This window comes from Diadema setosum, chromosome 13, assembly GCF_964275005.1.
Source record: "Diadema setosum chromosome 13, eeDiaSeto1, whole genome shotgun sequence".
Classification (NCBI taxonomy): domain Eukaryota; kingdom Metazoa; phylum Echinodermata; class Echinoidea; order Diadematoida; family Diadematidae; genus Diadema; species Diadema setosum.
Window position 1 is genome coordinate 20,342,671 of NC_092697.1, and position 17,959 is coordinate 20,360,629.

Here is a 17,959-nt window from a genome sequence, read left to right on the forward strand (position 1 = left end):
ATATGTTTTTTTTTACTCCTTCAAATTTGTATTTGAGAAAAACGGCATGAAAGTAGTGAACTAACTACGGGGGAATTATGGGAACACACAGTATATCTTTGTCATTAATGCGTACCCCCCCCCCCCCTTCCAAAAAAAAAAAAAAACAACCTTAAATTATTTTCCGGAAAAATTATCTTTTGTTACAGGTGTTGGATTCTACTGGAAACGACGTAGTATTGAAGTTCATGGAGCAGAAAGCCACTGACCCATCCGTGTTTGCATGGCCCAGGGTAGAGAGGTCGTATACACACCCGATCCATGACATTGTAGGAGTATTGAGTCCTCCTGAGGTACTCATAGTACAGCGATCAGTCATGTATGAGTTCTCGGAGGATGAGCTGGCCAGGATTAGGAGCAATTTGCCAGGAAGTGTAATATTCAAATAAACTGAACATCTCAGAATAGTTTGGAAACAAGTTCAATTGACAATATCTTCATTACAATCTCCCATTTCAGCTTTGCTTACCACTGATGCATAATTATTTCCATGTTGAGAAGTATTGCATTTGGAATCTTTGCTGTTTTTAAGAGTATTTGATCATTAAAGTTTGATCATTAAAGTTCATGCTTGTCCATTAACTGAAAAATTGTAGTCGTGCTGTGCAGTCATGACTGCTGGCAAATTAGTACCTCGGGTCTCTTGGAAGAAAAACTGGCAGGGATTTGAAACCATGAACACCATAGATAATGATGCCATAAAATAGATCGAGTTAATGCAGTTCATTATTTTCTGCCATGCAGTAATAACATTGGCATACTGTGTACCAGAAGAGTTGTGTTTAAAAGAACTTGAATTAAAGTAAATGTTTTACACATTGTCCATCGACTGAAATGTTCATGTGTTTTCACCTAAAATGTATTGTACCTGTACAATAATATTTAGATGACAAGTTTTCCAGAAGGCTTGTTTTTAGGTTTCAGAATGTACACTTAATTATAATTCAGAATAGCATTTGTGAATTAACTTTTATTTAAGTTACTGAATTCTGAAATGTCAATTGATGCATAAAATGCATTTTGATTGTTGTTCCAAGTGTTAAAACGCACAAATTTACTCGATCTAGATTGTGAATTGCCAGTATTCAGTATTGTTGTTTTGGTCTTTATTTTCTGCATAGCAGAGTGTAGAAGAATTTTATGCAGAAATGAAATTGTCACGGATGCAGCTCATTATTCCAGAAGTTTGAATACATTGTAGTCTTGATTGTTCCATATTGGGCAATTGTTAAAAACAAAAATGAAAGTGTTAAAGACAAAATTTCAGTCTTAATCTAGATTGTAAATTTTCAGAAGACAGTATTATTGTTTGGCCTTTCTATTCTGTATAGCAGGGTGTAGAATTTTATGCAGAAGTTTAAATACTCTTAACTGTTCAATGATTTTATTCTAACAACTTCCTCTCCACGATAAATCTTCTGTCATTAAGAACATGACTGATCACTATGTGCAGATCATAAATGTTTTCAATATTGTAATATCATGTACTTATTCCAAAGGAACAAGCAAACAGGCATTGAAGAGATTGGTTTTGATGTTGGTTAGTTCAGTTATAAAAGTGTGTTCTATTTTCACCACTTTCACTGCAGGTGATGTTTTGGTGTCTCATTCCTCAGCATCGCTGTCATATTTCATGCTGTTGTCTCCTCCATCTCTATCATTATCAGTGTCATCACCATCATCGTCATCGTTACCACTTTGCCCCTTTCCTTCATGTTTCCTCTTCCAGCAGATCTTGTTTGATTTCTTTCATCATTTGTGACCCCAAGATTTGCCTGTCACGAGTGGTACTCTTATCATCATCTTCATTTTCATTATCATAATCTTCATCATGACCATCACTAACTTCATCATTTCCGTCTTCATCCTCTTCTCCATAGTCACTAATTCTCAAAAACATTTCATCAGCATCATCGTCATCACTATCACCATCATCATCGACATCATCATTATCTTCATTATCTCCATCATCTACTGAAATGCTGTCATCACCATTGCTTTCATTGTGGACATCAGCAGTGTCATTATCCTCGTCATTATCAAGGTCATCATTCTCATCATCACCATTTTCACCATGGCAATCCTCATCGTCGTCACTGTTCTCTCCGAAAATTTTGATATCAGGGGAGCTGTGGGTACTATGAGAAGTTGTTGAATCTTTGCCATTTGAACAAGCAGACTTCATTGCAACCGACATATCATCTCTAATTCCAGTTGATGATTCACCTGCACAGCTTCTGTCATCAAGACAAGAGTCATCTTCATCGTCAGTCTTATTGGCTGAGATATTGGTACTGAGCTCTGCCTCCTCCTCCGTGTCTGTATCACAGCTATCATCTTCGCTGTCCTCATCTTGGATGCTGCTGGTGAAGTCATCCTCGGCACCGTCAGATCTTTTCTGGGGATGTTTGGAGACGTTTTGTCTTTTTTGACTACCACCTTGCAATCTTGCTTACTCTTCTTTCTCTACAGTCTTTTTGCTTTTAATTTCTGCTTTGGTGTCCTGGCTATTCCTGCCAAAGATGTGCTTGTTTTGCTGGTTGGAGAAGTTTGAACTTGAGGAAGGGTTGGCTCATCCAAACCTCTGCTTACCAGTGGAAGAATGAAGTTGGCGAGCAGATTACCTCTAGGGGCCTTGTTCTTGAGGATAAGTGGCAGTAGCCAGTGGAGTTTTGCAAAGTTCGTCCAACATGAGATGTTCATTACTCTGTAATTCTTATGGTTCAATTGAACACAAAGACTCATGAACACAGTTTACTTGTTTTCATAAATACTTCAATAATAAATTCATTGCACATAATTAAGTGCATGTATCATAGACAACACAGAAAAAGATATTGAACGAAATGGTCTTTGTTAACAATTTAACAATTTAATAATGTTGTTTGAAATTGTCAAACTTTAATAGATCATTATGAAATTTACAAATATACTTTGCATTTTTAACCTGTGCCAAATTTGTGCTTTTTACAAGTTTGTACATATTTTGCAGTTGTAAAAAGTAATATACACGTGTACATGTTGTAATACAATAAGAGCACAATACATTACAGAATTTCATGCATTCAATATGAGCTTGATCAGATAAGTGTATACTGCCAAAGTTTGGAATCAAAAATCCTCCATCTGTGGCAATGAATGAACTGGATTCTATTTCCAAAGCAACCATGGTTACCAAAGTATGATTAACTTTCATTTTGCATGAACTTATTACTAGCTTATTTTCATAGGCTTCTGTATTTCTAAATGTCTGCAATGTTAAATCTGTGATTCACCAATCAGACTACGTAGTACAATGTGCAATCAAGAAATACTGGGGTACAAGGCACATGATGCTAACGTGTACTAGTACTAGTCTTGTGTATTTTCAATTCAAACTGTTCCTGTAAATTTGGGGGAAATAGTCAGAAATGATGAAAACAGATGCATGTTATCTGTTATTTTCATTCCAATACACTCATATAGACTAATCAAGACACCATTTACGTAAACTCACTATGCTACACAGACACGTCGTGTCCGTGTAGCATAGTTAATGCATTTTGGTATGTAAACCAGGGGGAAATGGAGACAACTGCAGCTGCAATGTTTTACCTAGCATATTGCTTGCCTGTGTATAGTTTAAATGTGCTGTTAATTATTTCTTCTCATTTGAAATTGTTATTGTATTGACAACTCTATGAATTAATACATGTACAAGATTTGCTCAATATCCTGTGACGCTCAGAAGTTTTGCTTCAAGCAAAAGGTATCATTTTTAAACTGTTCTTGTCAATTTAGGGGGGAAAAGTATCAGAAATGGTGAAAAAGATGTATCTCATTTGTTATTTTTATTCTGATACACCCAAATTAGAATGATAATATGTACAACTAGGCTTAATCAAGACACCATAGACTTAAACTCACTACGCTACACAGACACGTCGTGTCTGTGTAGCGTAGTTAATACATTTTGGAACACAAACCAAGGAAAAATGGAGATAATTGCGACTGAAATGTTTTACCTAGCATAATGCTTGCCCTTTTATATTTCATCAGTGATGTTAATTATTTCTTGTCACTTAAAATTGTTAATGTATTGAAAACTTTATGAAATAAATTCAAGATTTACTGAATATTCTGTGTATCCTAGAAATTTGATTTCCAAGTAAAATTTTATATAATTATCTGAAAGAATCATACTCTTTCCATGTTAAGTAAACATAAATAGTTTGTTATTTGCCCACCTCCACATTTCACATACAGCAAACAAAAAAAGAAAATTTTCATCCATAAGATCAATTTGGTGTCTCTGTAGCATCGTGATTTTATATAGAACACAACAGCAAATGATCCATCACAACATATTTCAGTTATACTCTATCAAACAGTTGACTTTGTTCCTGTGAAGATTGGACGTTGGAGTATCAAAACACTTGTAAGAAAAAAAAAATTACTCACTTTGGAATTTTGATGTTTATGTAACAAACTTTGCCCCAACTTCATGGAAAAACCCATATATATATATATATATATATGTATATATATATATATATGGACACTACTTATGAATGAAAAAAGATTACTTAATCCCCTTTATCTCTACTGTGTCAACATGACTTTAATGTTGGACTGAGGCATATTGTTCTGCCTGAGTAGGCTGGCTAACTTACCATTACAATTGTAGGTCAAGCTTGGAGAATTATCTAACTGTTGCTACAAAAGCTCAGTAACTTACTGACAAGTGCCTGTGGACTCTGTAATTTACTTGTGCTACTGGCTGATGATAGAAATTACAATTCACATTTGTGTTCCCAGGCAGTCCTAATTCCAAGTCCTCAAAGGGGACATGCTACTTTTGAATTCCCTTAATTACATTTGTGTGCTTTAGTCTTTGTTTAAAAACTAATCATATTTTTCTCATTGCTAGTTTCCTGTAAATGAATTGACATTGATGACAGTATTAGGGGTGTCTGACTTCTTTTTTTTTTGTTTAATATTCTCATTAGAAATATACAGGGTGCGTATGTCAAAATGATACCTCTTCTCGCCAACTGGGGATATGTACTGCCCACAAACTTGTGGGCTGTTTTTGGTTTGGTGGTTTGGGATATGGATGATGTTCACTCTGAAGTTTTGGCTAAAAAGTGATCTGATTTTGGGTGGTACAGTGAAACCCCGTTATAACGAGGTCCGTGGGACCGGCGATATTACCTCGTTATAACCGGTACCTCGTTATAACCGTACGCATCAAAAACAAAGAAAAACATAAGCACGACGTCATAATATACCCAACAATGACATCCTTTGCGTTGTTATTACACAATTATGGATCATTATTATCGAGAGAATAAAGGGAAATTATTTGTGAATTAGGCGAAAAAGTCGGGGTTGAAATAGGTTAATTCTTTATTTTTCTTCCGAAAATCTCTTCGCATAATAGTGCACGTTATGTTCTTGAGAAGTATAGGCCTATATTATATTAAAATCACATTGTATAAAATGCGTCGTTTACCGTAACTTGTGAGGTATTTTTACGCTGTTGGTGTCAAGCGGGAATGCGATAATTTCATGAATCATTTCGGCTGTATTAATACAATGTATGATCGTCGCGCCCGAAAGGATTAAAATGCGTTGTTTATTTTCTTCCGAAAATCTCTTAGCGTTTTGTACATCCGTTCTTAAAAAATAAGCGACAGGATTGAATTTAGAAGGTTGTGATCCTTTTTACGCAGATCTGTTCCTCATAAACCATTCTGAAAGAAAGAAAATCTTCATTGTGAAATGCGTTGTTAGAATTGTGATAATGAACAAACCCAGATCCCGTTTGTTTCTTTTTCTGAACAACGACTAAGTAGCTTAACATGCGTTATTCAACTATTTTTACGCTACTGTCAACCGGCGAGATCGCGATGATTTCAGAGTAACATTCGTGCGTCGTTTAGCGTAACTTGCGGGGTATTTTTACGCTGTTGGTGCCCAGCGGGAATGCGATGATTTCATGAATCATTTCGGCGGTAATCTTATATAATGTATGTTCGTTGCATCGGAAGGGATTAAAGATGCGTTGTTCATTTTCTTCCGAAAATCTCTTCGCGTTTTGTACATCCGTGCTCGAAAAATAAGCGACAGGATTGAATTTAGAAGGTTGTGATCCTTTTTACGCAAATCTGTTACTCGTAGACCATTTTGAAAGAAAGATTGTTTAATCTTAATTGGGAAATGCGTTGTTAAAATTGTGATAATGAACAAACCCAGATCTATTCAAATTGTTAAATACGTTTGTTTCTTCTTCTGAACACCGATTAAGTAGCTAAACATGCTTTATTCAACTATATTTTTACGCTACTGTCATCCGGCGAGATCGCGATGATTTCAGAGTAACATTCGTGCGTCGTTTACCGTAACTTGCGAGGTTATTTTACACTGTTGGTGCCCAGCGGGAATGCGATGATTTCATGAATCATTTCGGCTGTAATCTCATACAATGTATTATCGTTGCGCCCGAAAGGATTAAAGATGCGTTCTTCATCATCTGCCGAAAATCCCTTCGCATTGTATCCATCCGTTCTTAAAGAAATTGCGACAGGATTGCGTTATTCAACTATTTTTACGCTACTGTCACCAGGCGAGATCGCGATTTCATTAATTATTTCGGCTATAATCATACACTCGTATTTGCTAACAAGCAAAAGAACTGAAGTCGGGACTACAAATGGAAAGGATATAATGTTGAGTTGAACACGCATCACAATTTCCATATTTGCCACGAGTGTCGCTACATGAAAAGTTTTTGAGTGCGTTATCTTTTTTCCCTTGTTGCGCTGTGGTCTGACCTATATTACGCACGCGTGTGATCTCGCGAAAAAGAAACTCGAGTGATTATGTTTAATAATTTAGTAGGAACATCGAATGGTATTAATGTGTTTTTTTTTTTGCGTGGTTTAGAAGAAAACATGGAACCGTTCTCTGCAAAACGTGAAAAAGACATGGATAGCGTGAATTCGATTTTCAATGTTTTATTTGTCTCGTGTTTGAAAAGCGGCAAGTCAACAAATGGTACCTCGTTATATCCGATCAAATTTCTTATGTTTTTCTTTATCATGATGCGCCGAAAAAGTCCTCGTTATAACCGGAATCTCGTTATAACCGAACTCGTTATAACCGATTCGTTCTGCCATAGGTTTACACGCAAAGGAAAACGGGACCGACGCGATCACCTCGTTATAAGCGGTTCCTCGTTATAACCGAACTCGTTATAACGGGGTTTCACTGTATTTCTCCAAATTCGATGTACTCCAGTACATATGGGATATGTAACACGTGTTACACCCCAGTCAGCAACATTACTTGACAACATCTTTACCAACGTTCTCGATCAAGAACTTGCAGGTGTACCCTTAGCAGATGTTAGTGATCATTTTCCTGTTTTTTCTATGAGCAACATCTTATTAAAAAATAATAGTGAGTCAAATATTTTTTTTACTTGTGATATCAACTCTATGAATTGTTAGAAGTTTGTTCAAGCAGTTAGCAGCACGTGTTGGAATATTACACATGATAACTCAAATGATGCTTATAATGAGTTTATTGAAAAGTTTACCAAAATATATTATGATTGCTTTCCTGTCAAGCGTGTAACAAATAAGAAAAAGTATATGCATAAGCCGTGGTTTAACACATCACTACGTAAACTTTGTAATAAAAGATGTTTATTGTACAGGAAGTATGTTAAAAATCCAATTGAGTACAGATGTTTTAGTTATAAGCAATATAGAAATATGGTATCAAAAGAAATAAAAAAGGCTAAGATTTTGTATTTTAGAAACAAATTTGAATCAGCTACAGGTAGTATGAAAAAAGTGTGGAATATAGTTAATGATATGCTTGGTACAAGAAAGAAGTCAAATGCCCTCCCTAATGTATTAAAGTGCAATAGTAAAACAGTAATAGTAAAAAACTGCAATAGTAAAACTGTAAAAGCCGTGGTTTAACACATCACTACGTAAACTTTGTAATAAAAAATGTTTATTGTACAGGAAGTATGTTAAAAACCCAACTGAGTACAGATGTTTTAGGTATAAGCAATATAGAAATATGGTATCAAAAGAAATAAAGAAGGGTAAGATTTTGTATTTTAGAAACAAATTTGAATCAGCTACAGATAGTATGAAAAAAGTGTGGAATATAGTTAATGATATGCTTGGTACAAGAAAGAAGTCAAATGCCCTCCCTAATGTATTAAAGTGCAACAGTAAAACTGTAACTGGGCAAGATGATATATGTTCTGCTTTTAATCAGTTTTTTATTGATATTGGGCCAAAAACTTGCCTCATCTTGTAAACAAATTGGTAATTATATGAGTAATATCAAAAGAAATGCAAGTAGTATTTTCTTTGAGCCGTGTTCTGATGAAATAATTTGGATTGTTAGTAATATTCAAAATGGTAAAAGTCCTGGGCATGATGAAATTGGTATTCTGCCTATTGAAAAAGTTATTCATATTCTTTGTATTCCTTTGTGTGAAATTTGTAATTCATCTATGTCAACTGGTGAAGTTCCTAATGATTTAAAAATTGCAAAAGTTATACCCATTTATAAAAATGAATCTAAGGAGGATATATCAAATTATCGCCCTATATTTATTCTTCGTTTATTTTCAAAAGTCCTTGAAAGATGTGTCTTTAATCGAGTTTTTAGAAAAGTGTAATATTATAACTGATAATCAAATTGGGTTTAGGCCAAAGTATTGTGTATCTTGTGCATTAGTTGACTTTCTTTACAAAATTTTGAATGCATTAGAAAAAGACCAAATAACGATTGGATTATTTTTAGATCTTAGTAAGGCTTTTGATTCTCTTGATCATCATATTCTTTTAGATAAACTTCATTGTTATGGTATGAGAAGTGTTGTATATAAATGGTTTCAAAGTTATTTGGAAAATCGTAAACAATATGTACAAAATTTGTATCAATTAATGGTCATACCTCTAATCAAAAGACAATTAAGTGTGGTGTTCCACAGGGGTCTATATTAGGCCCTTTATTATTCATTCTGTATATTAATGTTATATGCAATGTATCTGATTGTTTAAATTTTTTTTTATATGCAGATGACACCAGTGTGTTCATGTCCAATTCTGATATACAAATATTACAGGAACAATTTGCAAGTGAATTAAAAAAGTTGGTTTATTGGTTAGATATAAATAAGCTTGTTCTTAATATAAATAAGACAAATTTTATGTTGTTTTCGAACAAAAAAGTACATGATGATTTTGTTTATATTAAAATCAACAATGTTTTTATTAAACGTGTTCCATATGTTAAGTTTTTGGGTGTAATAATTGATGAAAAGTTGTCTTGGAACCAACACACTGATGTTGTCTGTACCAAACTTTCAAAAAATATCGGTTTATTGTATAGATTTCATTCGTATCCAAAAGAAGTTCTGTTATTATTGTATAATTCTTTAATTTTGCCTTATTTGAATTATTATATACAAATCTGGGCAAACTGTAGTGAACAAAATATGTCGAGGCTTTTAAAATTACAAAAGAAAGCAATCAGAATTGTATCTCATAGCGATTACCGTGCTCATACAATGCCAATATTTGATCGTTTGAAAATTCTTAATATCTATAATATGTATATATATCAAAGTGCAGTATTTATGTTTTCATGTTTTCATAATATGCTTCCTGGAGTATCAACTAATTACTTTAAGCTCAATAGCCAGGTGCATACATGTGTAACAAGAAACTTTTTTAATTATCACTTGCCACTTGTAAGATTAAGCTCTTATCAAAAGTCAATATTTTATAATGGACCGAAAATATGGAATGAGTTACCAGAGGAAATAAAGTCAAGTCAGACTTTTACGATTTTTAAAACCCATCTTAAGCAGTATTTGAGTGACAGACAATCTTTAGAATAAATGTATCATAGAAAATATTCTTTATAATACCATATATATACTTTTGTTTAACGTGTTTGTGTGTCTATGTTGTTTTTGTTTTTTTTAGCTGTCTGTAACTTTGTAATTTATATATTTGTTTGGTACATGTTAAAGGACTTGGCTTCATATAAGGCACCGCCTTCCTGTCAAGTTCCTAATGCTTCATGATTTCTTATGTTGATTTTGTATCCGTTGCAGTCATATCAATTACTTTATACAAATTTGACGACATGAATTTGAATGTAATGTATCTGTACTTATATGCTGTGTATTTTCTCTGTTTGTTTGTATGGTTTTTATGGAGTATTGAATAAATAAATCCAAATCCACATATTGTCAAACATTCGTATTATATGCTGTCCAATTTTTGCCTTACTCGGTGGTGGTTGAATTGAAAGCCTCGCATCCATAATGTAGGAATGGTCTTATGAGTGCTTTACACAGTAGGAGCAATGCTTTGTTGTCCAAACCCCAGCTGCTACTGACCATTAGACACATCTTTATTTATTTCTTTTTATATTTGTCCATTATATTGTCAATATGCTTATTCCACATGAGTTTTCAGACAGGGCAGAGTACTGTGCAACAGCCATAGGATCTGAAAGCACTACAGTTTTGCAGATGCATATTTCATGTAGTGATCTATATTGTTTATATAGAAAATTGCCCTAATGTGTGTCCAATTTTCCAAATGCTCCAATCAAGCTAGGAATTATTATGCAACATTTCAGCATTTTGTGTGTGTGTGTGTGTGTGTGCGTGTCATTGTGCGTATTTGAGCATCCATAAAGCAAAAAAGGCAAAAATAACTTGTTTCTTGCATGGAGTATTGATTTCTAAATTCATAAAGCATATTTTTGCCAAATTTCAAGTCTATCCAACTTGATATGACATCTTATGGGCCTATCAAAATTGAAATTTTGTGCCTGTGTCAATGGCGATAAACGTTGCAAATGTGCGGAAAAAATGCATATGGATTTTAAATCCATCATACAATGTAGCTTGTTAGGATGGACGATGACCCCTACATTTTTTTTTTTTTGACATATTCTGAAAGCTGACGAGTGGTAGATATCAGCCAATGGGACTTCAAGGCTGGCAAAATGATTTAAAGCTATCAAATTTCTGCATGAAATGAAATTTATGAAATTTCATAATGATGTCATCATATTTCAAATAAATTCAAGCATACAATGTACCTCTCTTATCATTCACCAATTTGTACCTAAAGTTTGTTATGTTATAGCTTGTTAAATTGTCTATGGAAATTGTTATTATTCAATGTTATGATGACATCAATATGAAAAAAATTGATTGAACTTACCCATGTAAAATTTGACCATATTATGATTATCTGTAGGAATATAACTCATATATGAGAGGAATATCTTACCTTTTGTTTACCTCTTAACCCGTGCTGTATCCTCCGATGCAGCCACCCATTAGCCCGAAAATGAAAAGATTCGTAGGTGGGAGACAACTCAAATTGACCCCAAAATAAAGAAAGGACTGCGAGAAAGGCTAGCATGCCCCCTGACCTGAGCCCCATCAACTCAAACACTTCCTCCCACAACTGGAAGAAACGAAAAAGGTAAACCAACCACCACCAAAAAAAAAAAAAAAAAGGGGGGGGGGGGGGAAGGAGGGAAGCTCAAAAGGTAAGATATTCCTCTCATATATAAGACATATCCCTGTGGATGATCCTAATATACTACTAGGAATATCTTACCTTTTCTTTATCTCTTTAATATCCCGTGCTGACTGGCACAGATAAGAAATTTTTGGAAGAAACCTGGTCTAGGAATCAGTCTTACCCATGAAGGTTCCCAATGAATATGTCCCTGGTCAAAACACAATGCACTCATAGAACTGACTCTATGACCCGAAGCGATGGCAATCAGGCGGACTGTCTTCAAAGAAAGATTTTGCTCGAACAAGTGAGGTATAATACTTGGTATCCCCAATACCTAGGTGCCGTGCACAGAGTAGCGATTTAGATGAATTATGGGATAGCTCACGGGTCAAGCTAGCCCAGGTTTTGGCTGCACATGCACTCAGATCACGCTCTGTCTTTATCCAGAGGTATTTTTTGTTGAAGATTTCTTTGCTTTCCATCATGTGACCAGCACATTGAAGCCTGGCAATAGTGAACCATGACTATGGTGATCGCACATCTGTAAAACAAGGAAACTTTCAACTCTTTTAAGCTGAATTATAGCCAAGAAAAAAGGTGTACAACAGAAAAGCAGACAAATAACTCCATTGAATCGTTTTGGAACTGCAACTCGTGTGAGACAACCGGAAGCAAACAAGGGCACTGAGGAATCCCACAGTGCATCTGTGACAGAGCTCTTCAGCATGCGCAGAAATTTTCTGCGCATTAGTGATACCTACAATTGGCTAGCCACAAATCTCATCTAATAATTGGCTTGCCAAAGGGATCGGGTTGCGTGGATGTTGCGCGGCGTGGCGCGAGAGCGGGGTCTCCCACCCAACTACACACCTTGCTTGAGGACGCTTGTCTTGGTGTGAAAGTGAGGTCTCTCATCCAAGTGCTAACCTCACTGGGTGACACTTGAATAGGGGGAAAGCCCTATTCATACTGTCCTCCATGCCACGCCGCCTACCTCTCATACATAAAAGTCTCCTGGACTTTATAAAGTATAGGGACATAAAAATACGCATCTTTGAGATATAAAATTACCTGTAACTCGCATAACGGTTCCGGAACAGCGACAAACGGAGACAGACAAGATAGCGGATGATCTATCACTTGAATAATGGTCAAACATTCGCCACTCAGTGAGATAGGTGGCTTGTACCGGATTGTGAGGATTTTTTCTTCTTCCCTTTTTCCCCAAAACCCTGCTGTGCCGCCCGCACATGGCTCGCCTCTAACCTGGTACATGTGATTTATGTTCTTCTCAGCTGGACATCAAGGATACAAGGGATATTAGGATTAACTTGTATTCGACCCTTGGGAGTATTTTATTCCAAAAGTAGTGTGTTTTTTCCTTCGTTTGTTTATTAAAGAATGAAAGAATGCTCACTTCCATGTTTGAATGACGTACGGGGAAAAAAAACTTCCGACTTGTGTGAGGGAAATAATATGTATTTACACAAATCTGGACTCGAAATTATCTTCGACATAGGTGAAATTCGACTTGTGAACTCCGTCTTATGAAAGATTATTTTAAAGAAATAAGTAAAGAGAAAATCGGGACTTTTCTGGAGCTTCGACTTGGCAGAGTTTTCGACTTGTGCAAGGTCGACTTAGGCGAGGTTGACTGTAGTTCTTTCAAATACTCCCTTTTCTATTTCCTTGTGTTCTTTGTGCAATGGTTTCTTTGAAATCTGAAGATGATCTGGATCTGAAGATAAGTAGGTATCGATCTGTGAAGAAAATTTCCTGTATACGTGGTGTGGCAGGGTACCATCTGCCTCTTTGTGATCACAGTGTCCAAGAAAGGAAGAGCCCTCTGATTTTTGTTTTCAAGCTCAATCATGAACTTGATAGCTGAATGTTAACAGTTAATGTGTTGAAAAATTTCATCAATTCTCCTAGCTCCATACCGCCACACCACAAAAATATACATGTATCATTCACATACCTAAGCTAGATCTTGGGGCTGAGTGTTGCTGACAGAAGAGCATTCTCGTCAATTAAATGGGGGGGGGGGGGTGGGGCAAAGCAGGACCTTCTGTCTGCTGGTAGACAGTGTTTTCCACTTGGCAAAAAGTGGAATTGAGACTTACAATTGTACCAGTAGGAAGTCATGGATAAGGTCTCATTTTAAGCTAGTTCTTGCACAAAGAGTGGGATTGCTGTTAAAACACTCCAGAATGACATCACATGTGCCTTTGACAAGCACACTCATGAAAAGTGACTCCATATCGAAGCAGGCTAATAGCAAAACCAATGATTTTCTTAAACATTTCAACTGTCCACACCCAACTACCATGCTCACGATGGAGCTTGACAATGATTAAAGGTGCATGGTCCCGGTGTTTTAGTCAAATGCGTACACGCGCACAGCGCAAGTTTCCTATAGAGACCTCCGCTATCGACTCTTCTTTGGCGCTTACGCTGTGGCCCACTTCCCCGAGTCCGAAGAAGTCCGATTCACTATAGCCAGTGGTCCGATCATAGTTCGGCTTATGATTCGGTTGAGGGGGATAACAGCTTTAGCAAACTTCTTTTGTGATGTCATAATAAGAAGCACATATGTACGCACCCTGGCATTACTACAGACTGCGCGATGCGCAGAGAAGACAACGAAGGCAACGTTACTTAGCAACATCTATGCACTTTACTCTTGATGACAGCTCAACTTCAGTAATCTTTGTATCAATGCTAACGGTGATCGGCAGTATCATCAACAGCACCCTCTACACTACCGGGACTATGCACCTTTAAAGTGCGTTTTCTTTCTTGGACAGCCTGATCACAATGAAGCAGGATGGTACCATGTTACATTGAGTGTACAGGAAACCTACCCAATTGACTGACATCTCAAATTCAGCTCCTTTCACCATCCTTCCATTAATTTACTCTCTGTTCTACACACTGATGAAACAGATATGAAGAGATCGGCAGAATACTCTATTGGTTGTAGCAACTACAGCACTGAACATATCATGGTACACTATGATGTAATTTTGCGCTTCCTTTGCGCTTCCTTTTCTAATCTGCAAAGAGAACACTTGGCAATAATGTCAACGAAAGAAATGTGATAGACTCGAGATCTTTGAGGAAAAGAATGCTCCATAATAAGTATGCGCATTCTTTCAGGGCCAAGCAAAAAGAAGACAACAGGCAAGACTCCTTCATGTGCTCTGTTCCCATGGGAATAGTGACACAGTGTCAACAAGCTACAGCTTTGTTCTTCTTGTATGGCACAATGTGCCAGATTGATTCCATTTGCTGACTATTACTAGCCTCTTGGAGCAAACTATGAGGGGTCGGCATCATTCGCTTGTTCTTCTTGATGTCTGGGTAGGCTAGTAGACCACACTGCTCTTTGCGATGAATGAATGACATAGGATCTTCAATGTGAATGAGTTCTAACTAAATCACGCATGGGACCTCCATTCAATGTCCTACCGAGGGACTGACGGTTTTGCCTCTTACTAGAGAGAATGGACACCACTGATTCCGCCATTAACAAACTTGAAATTACAGTCATCAATGTACTGATTCATAGTATAAACTAAGCTCTATCACATCCAGTTCTGGAGAAGATGATTTCTTTTAATTCCTTATTTTTTTTTTTTTACAAATTGACATCCTATCCCTCAAGGGACTACCTGCCAAGTTTTGTGAAAATTAAATGTTGGGTTTTCAAGAAGAAGATGAAAATGTACAATTTAGGCCCCCATTAGGATCTCTCCTACCCCCTCCCCTAAGTCCCAAGGGGGCACCCCTGATTCCGCCACAAACAAACTTGAAACTACTGTCATCAATGTACTAACTCATAATATTTAACTTAATAGCTCTATCACTTCTGGTTCTAGAGAAGAAGGCTTTTTAAGATTCCTTAGTTTTCGGGGTTTGGGCCCCCCTGGGGCCCCCAGGTGTGGGCATGATGCCCATTGGAACAATTGAGATCCTATCCCTCTAGGGATGCTACCTGCCAAGTTTGGTGAAAATTGGTCATGGAGTTTTCAAGGAGAAGATGAAAATGTAAAAAATTACACACGATGCACGCTGTACAAAGAGTGATCGCAGTAGCTCACTTGAGCCTTCGGCTCAGATGAGCTAAAAAGCTTGAAAACTCAGTGAGAACCTACCTTTGAAAGAAGAGATGAAGCGATTTCAGGATGGCTAGCTGAATCTTGAAGGTACTGCCCTCAACCCCCTCACACAAGACTCTGCAGAGGTGCACACATTCCTTCTCTGTAAGATATCAAGCACAGTCGCATGGAAAAGGGTGAAAAATTTAAAATCAAATTTGGGGGAGGTGTCCTGCTTGCTTCAGAGAAATTGATATTTCCGCCAGTGTAGAGGTTATTTACTTATTAGAAGTGTCTTTGTGAACAGAAATCAAAACTTTGCATTTAACATGGAACTGTACCATACAATATCACAGTATTCTGTTTACAGAGCATCTTGACATTTAGTGTGTTTGTGACTTCTATCTCAAGCATAATCCATTTTCATTAAAGGGAACCCAAACCCAAAGATCGATGTGGATTGAGTGAAAGCAGAAACATTAGGAGAACACATCACTGACAGTTTGAGGAAAATCGGACAATTGATGCAAAAGTTACGAATTTTTAGGGAAATTTTTAAAGGGAATTCCACAAAAATTCAGTTTTCATGAAAATTACATATTCCATCAACTTGATATTGACATATGTTAAGGGTAGCAATTATTCCACCTGCTTTCTGAAAGCGGTTAGTCAAGTGCTCTTTCATAATGCTAGAAATGAGAATTTTTGTGGAATTTTCTTTACATTTTCTTTATTTTGTTGTTATATTGTAAGTGTGTGGGCTAACTCACAAGGAAAAATAAAGCTGTAGACTTGGATTAGAACAAAAATTAAGATGTGTGATTCTGGGATTTTTTTTGTAAGATATGCATTTTTGTCAAGTTTTCAGCTTCAAGGAATTATTTTTTAAAGGAAATGCAGTAACAACAATACAAAGGATATCATATTTTCTGAAAGGCACAACCCTCCCCTACCAAATAATACCTAAAACTTTGAAAAACACCCCCAGGCGACAATTTTACAAGCAGTCAGTCCGCAGCACCCGATAATTCGCTCGTATTTATTCAACTCGTATGCAAGCCCGCTCTAGGCTTGCATACGTAATGAGCTGCGTAAGGGGATTTTGTCCTTGGGCTTTCGGCAACAAAATACACCTTATGTTCACAAATTTGGTATCAAATTCAAGGAAAATATGTAAACTATCGTCACATGTTACTCAAATTATTGTAAATGAAAAATATCATAGCGTAATTTGAGTTTGAAAAATGATGAAAAAAGTAATTGGTTCAGTACACGTTCAAGACGTCAAAAAAATATCAAATTCACCTTGCGTCTCAATGAAAATTCTTTATTTGGTAGTCCATCTCCTAATCTTTGTATCCATGTAAATATCTTGACAATTTGTTGCTTAATCCAGTTAGGAACCAGTAAGATATACATCGATGTCAGTGCTGATCAGCTTGAAACCGTGTAATCTCAAGAGTAAGCTCTCTCATTGGACAGCGCCTGCACTCAGCGCTTGCATTACGTCATTACGCTGCTACATAACGGTTTCATGCCACTTGCGGTTTCTTGGCACGCGAGTAGTTCAAGCGCTGAATGCAAGCACTGTTCAATGAGAGAGCTCTTTCGTGCCACTATACACTTTTTGTGGAGCATACTTCCGGCTTAGGAGTGAATTTTACAGACATTTCAAAACGGAAAAACTAGTATAAATCATGCTTGCGACTCCTTGACTCCAATATATGATGAGCATCTAAGTTTCCTCTTTACGAAAAAGCCAAAATCAGAAACAACATTTTCTTAATCCGGTCAGGAACCAAAAAAGAACTTTAGACAACAAAATCTTCCGTGAAAAGCAGGTAAAATTTACGCAAATTCAACTGATTATATAGTCATGATAAGATCCGATGTTATACGCAAATTTAGTATCAAAATAAAGATCAAAGTCTGGAGAACAATTTACCGTGACTTGTAGCCATGACAAATGTATGTACAAGTCGCTACACTGTGAAAACCATAGCCCTATCAAAGTCTCGCAAAATCTCGCACGACGAGACACCTTTCGAACGCAAAGATCGTCAACGAGAGTGCTGAATAAATCTTGCCGGATCGGCTCATTAGCATACGTGCTGCGGACTGACTGCAAGGGTTTGAATATCGCAAAGCCCGAAAATGGCCAATTGTACATCGTTCAACGTTTTCACCCATATACTAAGTTTCATGAAGATACCTTGAACCATTTGTGAGATATGGAGAAAAAAAGTGATA

At 36.6% G+C, this 17,959-nt stretch overlaps 1 protein-coding gene across 1 annotated transcript in view; it reads right to left on the reverse strand.

Annotated features, from left to right (window-relative positions):
* LOC140236895 (proteasome adapter and scaffold protein ECM29-like) overlaps positions 1-17,959 on the reverse strand; it is a 198,364-nt gene that overhangs the window by 18,939 nt on the left and 161,466 nt on the right. The window contains 1 exon segment of the mRNA XM_072316830.1: positions 15,767-15,872. Coding sequence (XP_072172931.1) covers positions 15,767-15,872 — 106 coding nt within the window.